Source organism: Anomaloglossus baeobatrachus, chromosome 8 (assembly GCF_048569485.1).
Source record: "Anomaloglossus baeobatrachus isolate aAnoBae1 chromosome 8, aAnoBae1.hap1, whole genome shotgun sequence".
NCBI lineage: Eukaryota > Metazoa > Chordata > Amphibia > Anura > Aromobatidae > Anomaloglossus > Anomaloglossus baeobatrachus.
The window spans coordinates 223,154,331-223,167,085 of NC_134360.1; the positions used below are offsets into that span (position 1 = coordinate 223,154,331).

The following is a 12,755-nucleotide window of genomic DNA, read 5'->3' on the forward strand; positions in this document are numbered from 1 at the left end:
AGGGAGAAACTCCCTTTTCTTGCAGAAGAGCTAGCAAAGGGGGAACCATGCTCACCAAACTAGAAAGGCAAATCTTCACCTGCAAAAAAACAGATACAAAACAAAGAAAAACAAACACCCTAAGGTGTAAATCAGGAAGCAAGGAAAAACCTAACAAACTTATCTGCAGAAGTCTTTCACAGGGAAACAAGGAAAGAAGAAACTCCAAGCCAGGTCCAGAGACTGAGAAAAATTTAATTATAACCGGCACCAGCAAGGCAAAAAGTGCTCTCCTATATACACCAGGCTTGTCTGCATTAGGACGTCCTTGATTCCCAATTAACGCCGACACCTGTCTGAGTCACAGGCTCAGACTCAGCTTCACTACCATTCCTTGCCACCAGAGGGAGCTCCAAAACAGCACCCACACAGATGACACTACAACAGAATGGGTTTAAGGTCTAAGCTGAATGCCCATTTTTCCTCTGCAGTTTTGACTGTGCCCGCATTCTCCACCATATGTGAAGTGTTTGCAATGAGTTTTTCACATTTCCTACTTGTAGATTCCGAATCCACTTTTTCTCCAGACATATTGCCATGATGTATCTTGGCAGCTTTAATAAACCTCGACCATTTTTCTCTCATTATTAAACCAATCTATCTCCATATTTTACGTGTCTATTTGTTTGTGATTTATCATCCGGCTCAGTCTACAATTACGCACCAATAACCGCATGTGACAACTCATAAGAAAAACTTCCTACTTAGTCTAAGTTATGGATTTTCCTATTCTAATTACAAACATGAGTAAGTAGAAAAATCTTTTCAGGTAATTTATGAGGGAAGTATATTGGTGTCAGCAGCTGAATTCAGCGATATCTAAAAATGTTTCATTCTTCTCCTTATCCTCTTGAAACAGAATATTGTGATGTGGGAAACATTTAATTGTTTCGGGGTTTTTTTTGTCTAATCTACGCCTCATTGACAGACGGAGAAAGACGGAATTATCTCAACGATGATGTTTCTGTTTTTTTATGTTATAAAATTGCAATTTTGGGTTCTTGCTACCAGGCATTGACTACCAAGGGGGACAGGGGGGCTTACAATCTGTAAATATGTCATTAAACTCCGATTTGACATGGTATTTGCAGATATAGATGAATGCAGTGAAAACAAGTGTGGCGACCACGCTCAGTGTGAGAATGCGGCCGGAGGATACAATTGCTCATGCCTGAAAGGTTATCACTCGTCCTCAGGAAGTTTGCACTTTAAAGCAAATGATGGGACTTACTGTCAAGGTAAGTGCTGGAAATAATAATCCAGCCTTTAATGTCACTTAATTACTACATCAACTTTACAAAGGAAGGATTTTTCCTCCAGGTTATATTCTGGATAATTACATTTAAAAGGTATAATAGGTAACAAAAAGGTATTATTGCACTTTCCGAAAGAGTTTTAATTATGTTTGTAGGAAAAAAAACTATATATAAAAAACTTGAGAAGGTTAACGAGAAGTGAAATCCGGATGAAGTGGACTGTTTCTCCAGGAAATCATTATGGTGCAGGCCAAGTGGAGCAATATGAAGACTCTTCTTACCTAAGGCTGGTCATTGACTTACAATATAGTTGTCCTATTCTGCAGGTTTTACTAAGATCTGCAAACAATCATATAGTGGTGCAATGTGCATCAAGCATGTGCAGAGGGACGTGGAGTTTCCACAACTTCACATGCCGCAATATGGTACCACTGTATAGCATCGTGTGGCACCCCTGAGGCTTCAGTCGCCACAGGGTACTGCACCTCACTTAAGGTGCAGTACTCATCCCGGGTAAGGAGTGGTTAAATCGCTGGTGTTTCTCACATTCACAAACTATACACAGTTAGGTGCTTTCCCACTGGGATTGGCCTGGGGTAGACAGGGGGGTGGCTATCATGAGGCATGGGACTTTCTTGGTCACTAGGACAACCACCTGGGGGGCGGGCACCACTTGGGGAAAAAAAAGGAGCATCGTCACACTTGAGCAGTTAACCCCGAGCACAGCTTGGGATGAGGAGCATAGTCAGGACCTTGGTCCAGGCATCATCTTACACTTCTGGCGCACTACAAGACCCGTGGCTTGGAATAAGCAGATTAGCACGGGTTCTCTATAGCTACCGGGGATTCCAGGGTCTACAGAGAGGGCAAGAAATGCCCACAGCCCATTCCATATTCCATCCATGGGACTGGAGGGACCCCAACCAGAATGGACTCACAGTGGGAACACCGGCGGAGACCTCCGAATTATCCGAGATCGGCTGGTTCTCATCACAGCAGAGACTGGCACTCTAAGGGTTACAGCTGGACAGTGAGTAAAAACCTTGAACTGCAACTACTAAGTCAGCCCTTCACTGACAGTGCCGTTGCCCTGCGCTATGGCGTCAACAGTCACTACCGCCCCCATCATCCTCCCTGGGGCCTAGTTCTACCTGTGGGGAGCTGAACCATCCCAGCTGCGACACCATCCGCCCCAGAAGACAGCACCGCAGCGGTGGCCAATCCCTGGCCGCACACCGCAGGTGGAGTCACGAGACAACAACTCCCAACATCTTCAACCCCTTCATCCTCATCTTCCCACCATCATCCCACCATCCTTTTCCACATCCACTTTCCCTTTTATGGACACCTAGGGGTCACGAAACCGGGCAGGGCCACCCATGACAACCCCCTGACCCTCACCGGCCCAGTGACGAGTATTCCCCAGACCCCATGGGGTGTTCCAATCGTATTATTGTACTCTATGAGCAATGCTCTAGGACAGAGGACCCATCCTTTCTGACCATGAGAGCCACATACAGCTCTGAGACAGGGTTGCGAGCCAGATCCAGCTGCCACACCCTCAAAGTAATGATACCAAGAGACCCCATTATTGGTATAATGACAGCCAAAGCTTTTCCACAGAAATCACACTGAGGCAGTATACCAAGATCCAGTTGTTCCCTCAAGACCCCAATTCAGATCTTCTCTTCTGTGCAGGGCTACTCACAAAAGTCACTATCTGGAGATCTGCTCTTCATAGCTGTTTGCTAGACTTGGTGCTTAACACTAGAAGTCCCAGGAATTTCGAGCTTTATAGGGTTCCAATGGTAGAAATATTAAATGACCCCTCTCTGGGACTTCTAATGTTAAGCACCAAGCTGGAAGATGACCACGAGCCACATGTGGCTCCCGAGCCTCAGCTTGGGGTCTCCTGCTCTAGGTGAATATCTTGGAAATATGGCATCTGATGGAGCATCCCAAGAGAAAAAACAAAATTCTTGCTCAAGGTCCAAAAGGGGTTATTCCGTCACCAGATATCATATTCATAGTACAGACTGTAAAAGAAATGAAACATTTTGGACATTTACATGAGAGTAAAGAAATGATCCAGTGATGAATCCTGATATTTACTTACATAGTACAGTGTACAGTCATGAGCACGCGGCCTCCTGGTGGTCACAAAGGCTCCGTCAGTCTCCTCACTGCCTGCGCTCTGCATAGTCAGCTTTTGCTCATGGAAGAGCAATCTATAAAAAGAACTGTTTGTCATACTTGTTAGTAATGGCACAAAGTCTCTGTAGTACATGGCAGTATACTTGAGGATAGCATCTGCAGGTAAAGTGAAAAGGAATTATACCATCAGCTGACAGAGGGGGAAGGAGACTGATTATTTCCAGATCACGTCAACAGCAGCGTAGATTAGCAGCAGAACCAAGGAGGATGTGAGAAAGTAAGAATCATTAAAGAAATGATGCTAAAAACAATGCAAATTACTTAAAACAATTAATAATTACATTCCTGTATCTTTGTGTCACAATGTGAATGCAGGATAGTGAGGTACAGGGGGCCCCTATACTGTCCTCAAGCTTGGAGATCCTAGGCTATCCCTGTCCCCATGGTTACACCTAATGGTGGAGAGGCCTGAGTCCCCTGTCTGGCTATTCTCCTGACCTGATGCCTGAGTCCCCTGCCTGGCTATTCTCCTGACCTGATGCCTGAGTCCCCTGCCTGGCTATTCTCCTGACCTGATGCCTGAGTCCCCTGTCTGGCTATTCTCCTGACCTGATGCCTGAGTCCCCTGCCTGGCTATTCTCCTGACCCGATGCCTGAGTCCCCTGCCTGGCTATTCTCCTGACCTGATGCCTGAGTCCCCTGCCTGGCTATTCTTCTGACCAGAGCTAATCTGTCCCCCCCTTCCCCCAGGGAATAAAGGGGCAGGAGGGTGATGTCAACACAGAATTGGACAGATAGGGAAAAAACAAAACGCAGACACACTGCAAACTCACAGGAACAAACAGTAAGAAAATAAGGAGGAAATGAAGAGCAGGAAGGTAGCAACAAAAGGCAACAAGGGTTAACACCACAACTGCTCACAGGAAAAAAGTACAACATCCACCAGCAAGTCTGGATCATTCCACCTCACCAGACCAGTATAGAGAAGCTATGGCTGGCACTCAAGGAAGTGTCCAACCAGCAGGAGTGAATGTGACTAAAGGACATTAACAAGCAGCCCAGTAGAGATTAACTATTCCTAGCCTGCCTATCAACTACAAGTCTGTGGGTCGACGCCTGAGTCTGCCTGCTCTAATCACAGACTTCAGAGAAGTTAGAAGGCAGAGTGCAAGGATCTGGAGTTTCAACAGAACCTGATGCCGCCATAACAGTCACTGATGACTGCAAAAACCTCCTTGTTACACTTTGATTCGAAAATAATTTGTACAATAATGATAACCCTTTTAAGACGTGCCTCACCTTACCTCTGTCTTTCTATCATTTGCATCATAGTGGTCTATAGAAGTTCGTCTTGTCTTGATTTTTTTTTAGCCAGAACAGATCTCACAAACAGGTTATAAATCATTGACATTTATCTAAGTGTACAAATAAAGGGACATAATAATACTAGCAATACCTTAGCTGACCACTGGGTGTGCTGTTACATTTGCTCATCAGTGATTATATTCATGCTGTTCTTGATGCTCAATACACCACCTAGTGGCAGCAATTTTAGGTGAGAGTTTTTGCATTTTACACAGTTAACACAATGTTAATGTATCAGAAACTGTGAAATATATTTTATCACATAGTGTTAGCTATATTAATATTATCAATGTAAACTCTACTGTCATTAATTAGACACCATTATTGGTATTCAGCTTTCCGCAGTTTAATTTTCATCTTTTTTTTATTATTATTTATAGAAAATGTAAAGATTAAGTGTCATCTGGATGATCAGTGCATCGCTGCAAACATTAACCACACGCTTAATAAGGTAAGTAGAGCTGGGGATATGGCCCGGTGTGCTGTGCTTCCGGCTGATTAGTTTGTAAAGAAAAGTTTCACACCGCAGTGGATTCACTTAGAACCGGAGCGGTCGCATAACCCCAAATATGATAGCGCCGAGCAACAGTAATAGAATAACTCAATTGTAAATGGACATTTTAAATTTGGAAAAAACATCCTTAACCCTTCAAGAACTCGAACATTTTTCATTTTAGCTCTTTCAGTTTTTAAATTTGTTTTTCCAAGAGACAATGTTTTTTATTTTTCTGCTGGCATTGCTGTATGAGGGTTTACTTTTAGCTGAACGTGTTCCAGTTTTGAATGACACCATTCATTTTATCATGTAATGTCCTTTTTTCTTCCATCATTTGTTGTCTGTTGAAACAAATGAACTGGCAGCATGATTCTCCAGATCACTTCTATTATGGAGATGGAAAATCTATTTTTTTTTTAATTTATATTTTAGTGGTTAGAAAAAATTCAGAACTTTGCAAAAAAATTATTGTGTGAGTATATAGCCCAGATTGTGCGCATATAGCATCGGTATTGTGTGAGTATATAGTGTAGATGCTCTGTGAGTGTATTGCATAACTTGTGTATATATAGGGTATTTCCAGTATGAATATATAACAGATATTGTGTGTATTTATACTCTAGAATATGCACAGTATGAGTAAAACAGCATGGCTTGTGGGTATATAACATAGCTTGAGTGTATATATCTTATAGTCACAGTGGGCGTATACAGTACAGATTGTGTGCATGTAGCATAGCCTTTGTATCATAGTGTGTATGTAGCATAGATTGTGTGTATATAGCATAGATTGTGTGTATGTAGAAAAGACTTTGTATTAGTGTGTATATATAGCATACTGTAGATAGTGTGTATATCTCGTATAGTCATAGTTAGTGTATATATAGCATAGATTGTGTGTATGTAGCATAGACTTTGTATTAGTGTGTATATATAGCATACTGTAGATAGTGTGTATATCTCGTATAGTCATAGTTAGTGTATATATATAGCATAGATTGTGTGTATGTAGCATAGACTTTGTATCACAGTGTGTGTGTGTATGTGTGTGTGTGTGCATATAGCAGAGCTTTTGTGTACATATCTTATAGTCTCAGTATGTATATGTAGCATAGATTGTAATAGATTGTGTGTATGTAGCATAGACTTTGTATCACAGTGTGAGTATATAGCATAACTTGTGTGTATGCAGCATAGTTTGTGAGTATATAGCATAGCTTGTGTGTATGTAGCATAGACTTTGTATCACAGTGTGTGTGTGTGTGTGTGTGTGTGCATATAGCAGAGCTTTTGTGTATATATCTTATAGTCGCAGTATGTATATGTAGCATAGATTGTAATAGATTGTGTGTATGTAGCATAGACTTTGTATCACAGTGTGAGTATATAGCATAACTTGTGTGTATGCAGCATAGTTTGTGAGTATATAGCATAGCTTGTGTGTATGTAGCATAGACTTTGTATCACAGTGTGTGTGTGTGTGTGTGTGTGTGCATATAGCAGAGCTTTTGTGTATATATCTTATAGTCGCAGTATGTATATGTAGCATAGATTGTAATAGATTGTGTGTATGTAGCATAGACTTTGTATCACAGTGTGAGTATATAGCATAACTTGTGTGTATGCAGCATAGCTTGTGTGTATACAGCATAGCTTGTGTGTATGTAGCATACACTTTGTATCACAGAGGCAGTATCTGTGGCTGTTTGGAGGTCAGTAGATAGGCGGCACCACTCCATTTCGCTCCATTTTCCTTTTTACAGTATGGTGTGAGTCTTTCCCCTCTTCCCATACGTTTCCCCTCACCCGGTTTTACCTAGTGTCGCCCTGTTTTAGCCCCCAGCACATGGGGATATATAAAGTTCACATGGCTGCCAGGAAGGAGGTACAACAGCTACACCTAAAATTGCCGACAGCGCAGACGAACCGTCATAGTAGAGTGCAAAATGTTTGTTCGTCGGGTGAATGGATGGTTTATGCCGGCACAATAACCACCAGTATAAACCACACATTGTCCCATGTACACTAGTGATTTGCTGCCAAAATCTGATACAGTATATGGGGGACAGAATGACTGGATCAGTGATCGTTCAGAATGACTGGATCAGTGATCGTTCAGAATGACTGGATCGGTGATCGTTCAGAATGACTGGATCAGTGATCGTTCAGAATGACTGGATCGGTGATCGTTCAGAATGACTGGATCGGTGATCGTTCAGAATGACTGGATCGGTGATCGTTCAGAATGACTGGATCAGTGATCGTTCAGAATGACTGGATCGGTGATCGTTCAGAATGACTGGATCGGTGATCGTTCAGAATGACTGGATCGGTGATCGTTCAGAATGACTGGATCGGTGATCGTTCAGAATGACTGGATCGGTGATCGTTCAGAATGACTGGATCGGTGATCGTTCAGAATGACTGGATCAGTGATCGTTCAGAATGACTGGATCAGTGATTGTTCAGCCCCTATCGTTGTTCGTTGGCTTTGTGCTCATGTACGGCCTGAAATCGGCTGTGTTAGTGCCTGGAAATGTTTGTGCATGGGGCAATACATTAGCATTTGGAACCCCACTTTTAATTTTGCCCCGGGCCCCTCTTTGTCTGAAGTCTGGCTGCCATCAGTGTTCAACACGGCACGACATGAGCCCATGGGTTGGGATTGGAGATTTCACTGATCCCGGCCTTCTCTATCATCAGCGTCTAGTGATTGCTGAATTGTAATAATTATCTTATTACCTGGATGCCGTTATCTGGGGGTGACGCACTGAGGGTTCCCAGATTTACCTCTTTACACTGCGAATCAGACCGTGTGAATTGCAGCACTCCCGCTCCCGCTCATCTCTCCGTGTCTAATTTAGGTCAACACCATCAAGGAGCCAATTGCAATTCTAAAAGAGATTCAGAAAAGTACAACACGAGAGCTCCTGCCTGTGGATGTGATTTCCTACGTTGAAGTGCTCGCCGCGTCTTCTCCGCTGCTAGGCACTTTAAATAAGACAGCGCCAAACAAAGAGACTCTCACTAATACCACCATTACCGTAAGTGATTCAGGCTTGACATTCCTGTATAAAGAGTGAATGGTAAATGGCAGCGCGCGCTGTAATCAGCTCTTTCTTTCTTCAGACTTTTGTGAACACTGTGAACAACTTTGTTGAAAAGGATAAAATTTCAGTTTGGAAGAAGTTACCAGAAGAAAACAGAAAGAAAAGTTTAACCAAACTTCTGCACACGACCGAGAAACTGGCGCTAGAAATGTCCCAGAACTTCCAGAAAACCACCCAGCTCGATGTGGACGCCAGCGACATGGGTGAGGGAGAAAGGCTTCACAAGGCTTCTGTACTATTAACCCAATAACTTCACATCTACACAGCTCAGCTTCTGTCTATCTGTCTAATATTTATCAAATTTGATGCATCACCAGACAACGGGTTTCGGCAGCTTCTCGAGAAACCCGAGCACTTTCCTGGCCAATGGCCTTACACTCAGGAATAGTCTTGGGTTCTCAAAAGAGTGGTCCAAAAGTTTACATAATTGCCTTAACACTTTATCTATCTATCTATCTATCTATCTATCTATCTATCTATCTGTCTGTCTGTCTGTCTGTCTGTCTGTCTGTCTGTCTGTCTGTCTGTCTGTCTGTCTATCTATCTATCTATCTAACTAATTCAAAGAGCTTTACCGTCAGGACCAAATACACATTATTAGCTGGGGCAACATCCAGGGTGGAGACTGTAGGAAGGATGGATGGGGCATATCCAGGATGGGGACTGTAGGAAGGATGGATGAGGGCACATGCAGGGTAAGGACTATAGGAAGGATGGATGATGGGGGCTGATCCAGGGAGGGGGTTATTGAAGTCCATGGCTTCTCATAGTCATCTTTTTCGAAGTCTATGACATTCGCTCACATCCGCGCTGCTATCTCCACTGCGCTCTCTTCTTCCCCCAGCAGGATATATGTTATCTCTTCCTCCTTCATGGAGCTGAAATCCGGAAAGAGATTGGAGAGTCTCCTGAAGTGTGTCCGTCACTACTGAGTATTTGATGCAGTGTAGCAGGAGGGGGGGTCTCATCCTCCAGGTCACAGTGTGGGTTCAGTCTGTCCTCCCTGGGCTTTTAGCTCTACCTGTGTTGGCTGGATTCGATGGTCAGACTGTGGGCACTGAGTCTATACCGGCTCAGGATCTAGCAATCTGTGGTGTACTAGAATTTCTCCAGATCCGGGGCCAGTCTGTCGTCTCTCTGTAGACTTCAGGAATGTGGTCAGTTTCTGTAAGGTGATGATATTGTTCCTCCAGTCACTGACACCCCTCCTGACCCTCGTCTACCATCTTCCTGATTCTGGCTTTTGTCAGGCTGCTGTGATTGGTAGTTTGATCTGGTTGGGTTTGAATGAGCTGTTCCAGGGGTCCTGGGTCATGTGGACCACCTACATGTATCACGGCTCTATAGTGATGGTAGCTTGAATTGCTACTATATAAGTGAGCCTCAAATGACAGCGCCGTCTTCATGACTGCTAGATGTAGAGGGAATCTGCCCAGCTCGGCCTGGCAGGCACTGATAGAGGTCCTTCGATGGACCTGGGGAAGGAGCTTACAGAATTTCAGGTAGAATATTTCCGTTGGGCTGGATCCCACCTTAACCAAGGGTAAGCGTGAGGGTCCCAAACAAGAGAATTGAGGTGATGATGGAATTGAAGATTTTTTAGCCAGACTCTCACTGGCGGCTTCAGATGACAGAGTTTCCTTTGGATGTCATAGAAGATTCTCCAGGTCTTGTCTTTCAGAGTCTCTATGGCTTGTATGAAGCTTCCTGACTGGTGAATTTCTAGGCCCAGGTTGGTGTATTTGTCCATTTCTGAAAAAGCGCAGTTGTTTAGCATAAATGAAGGTTCTGGCCCAATCTTGTCTTTCTTCTCTAGACACCATTATGTTGGTTTTCTGTAGGTTGATCGGTAGAGCCCATGTGGAGCTGAATTTCTCCAAGATTTATGGGTTGTCTTGGAGGCCTTTCTCGGTTGGTGACAGCAGCAGTAGGTCCTCTGCATAGAGCAAGAATTTCACCTGGGCGTCATGGAGGGTGAGATCTTTTGCCGCAGAGGATTCCAGAGCGGGCGCTCATTGGTGTAAATGTTGAAGAGCTTTGAACTTAGGCTGCAGCCCTGTCTGACTCCACGTCTCTGCTGAAAATAAGCCATTCCCCTTCCGTTTACACTCACGCTGCAGAGGTTCTCGATGTAGGAGCTTTTGATGTCGTCATAGGTCTTTCCTCATATTCCGTTCTCGAGCAGTTTGAGGAATAAGCCCAGGTGCCACACTGAGTCAAAGGCCTTTTTAAGGTCCACAAAACAGGCGTATATCTTCCATGCTTTGTATTGTGGACGTGGCTGTGGATGAGGCTGTGCACCGTGTAGATGTGGTCCGTGGTGGATTGGCATGAACCCTGTGTGGCTCTTGCTGAGGACGTTGTACTCGGTGAGGAAACTGAGGCTCCTCTTTTTCTGGAGAACAGTTTGCCCAGGTTGCTGCTGACACATCTGCCCCTGTATAGTTACAAGGGAAGTAGCCGGCACTCAGCACAATATTGAACAGTTTAACCATTGGTGTGTCCAGAGCATTTTGGAATTTTTTTTTACTTTCTCCCCCATTGCCTTTAGTTTTGATGTTATGTTTTCCTGCTCTTGGCTTAGTCCTTCTTTTGGGAGGTCTTTGTAGAGGTCTCTGAAGTACTTGAGCCAGATGTTGCCGTTTTGGATATGGATGTTGGTTTTTTTTTCTTGCTTCTTTGTGTCCATGTGGTTCCATAGTTCTTATAAGGAGTTGTCTTGGAGGGCGTCTTGGAGTTGGCTAAGTTTGGTAGAGATGTAGCTCTGCTTCTTCCTCCTGAGGATGGTTTTGTACTGCCTTTGTATGGTGTCATAGGATTCCCTCAGGTCTGGATAGTTGGGGTCTCTATGTTTATTGTTTGAGGCTTTTCTTAGGGTCTTCTTTACGGCATTACATGCTCTGTATCTATCTATCTATTAAACACAGCAAAAAACTGGCCATACTAGAGTAGAGTTACACCGGGGAGTCACTATTTAGTGATACCTCGGTGGGTACATTCTTCAAATAACATGGAAAAAACGGAGAAGAGGAAGAACAGAACCAAGAGAAATGTAAGAGTGAAATATAAATATTTTTATTTTATTGTGATGCAAAAAATTCATAAAATCATCAAAGGTCAAATACAAGGGGAATGGGGTTAATATTCAAAAAAAGACTGCACAAAATATGACAGAAAATGAGAAAGGGCCCCTCCCCCATGCAGTGCGACCTGCCGTGGTAAATGATGTGAAAAACAAAAACCAGAAACAAAAAGGCTGACAGATGATCCTGATGAGAATTGAAAATTGTAGTAAGAAGTCACATGAAAAGTGATATAAATTATTGCAAAATGGTGGATGTTATGGCATAATGCATGGATCAGAGATTAAATGTACCGTAATTCAGAAAAAAATTAAAACATTTATTTATTTAGCGGTTAAATGACCAATCCATGCACTAGGACATAAGTATAAAAGTGTAAAGATTCAGAATAAAAAAAATGTAGTCATTGGGAATAAAGGTAATGAAATAGGAAAGTAAGAAATGTATTAGATGTGTGCTGCCACCACAGATCTATAAGTTTTGGGTGAACTGTAGTAAGGCTAAAAGGTATTGAGAGAGGCTAAAGTCTGTATTAGAAAGGAAAACGTCAGAAAATAAGTGAAGATTCTGATAATTACCTATTAATAGTAGAGGGTCGCAGAGAGCAGGAGAGGGGTCCCCCCAACGATCGTTTCGCTGCAGGAGCACTTTTTCTATCTATCTATCTATTATCTATCCGTCTATCTATCTATCTATCGATCTATCTATCTATTATATATCTATTATCTGTCTATCTATTATCTATTATCTATCTATCTATCTATCTATCCATTATCTATCTATCCATTATATATCTATCCCTCTATCTATTATCTATCTATCTTTCTATCTATTATCTATCTATCTATCTATTATCTATATATCTATTATCTATCTATTATCTATATATCTATTATCTGTCTATCTATTATATATCTATCACTCTATCTATTATCTATCTTTCTATCTATCTATCTATCTATCTATCTATCTATCTATCTATTATCTATAATCTATCTATTATCTATCTATCACTCTATCTATTATCTATCTATTATCTATATATCTATTATCTATCTATTATATATCTATCACCCTATCTATTATCTATCTATCTATTATCTATAATCTATCTATTATATATCTATCCCTCTATCTATTACCTATATATCTATTATCTATAATCTATCTATTATATATCTATCTTCTATCTATTATCTATCTTTCTATCTATCTATTATCTATCTATCTATATATTATCTATCTATTATCT

General features: G+C 42.2%; 1 protein-coding gene across 1 annotated transcript in view; it reads left to right on the top strand.

The window, feature by feature from the left end:
* Nucleotides 1-12,755, top strand: part of ADGRL4 (adhesion G protein-coupled receptor L4) — a 290,259-nt gene that overhangs the window by 109,477 nt on the left and 168,027 nt on the right. Inside the window, exons 4-7 of the mRNA XM_075320254.1 lie at nt 1,131-1,277; nt 5,195-5,265; nt 8,175-8,354; nt 8,440-8,623. Coding sequence (XP_075176369.1) covers nt 1,131-1,277; nt 5,195-5,265; nt 8,175-8,354; nt 8,440-8,623 — 582 coding nt within the window. The remainder of the gene's footprint in view (nt 1-1,130; nt 1,278-5,194; nt 5,266-8,174; nt 8,355-8,439; nt 8,624-12,755) is intronic.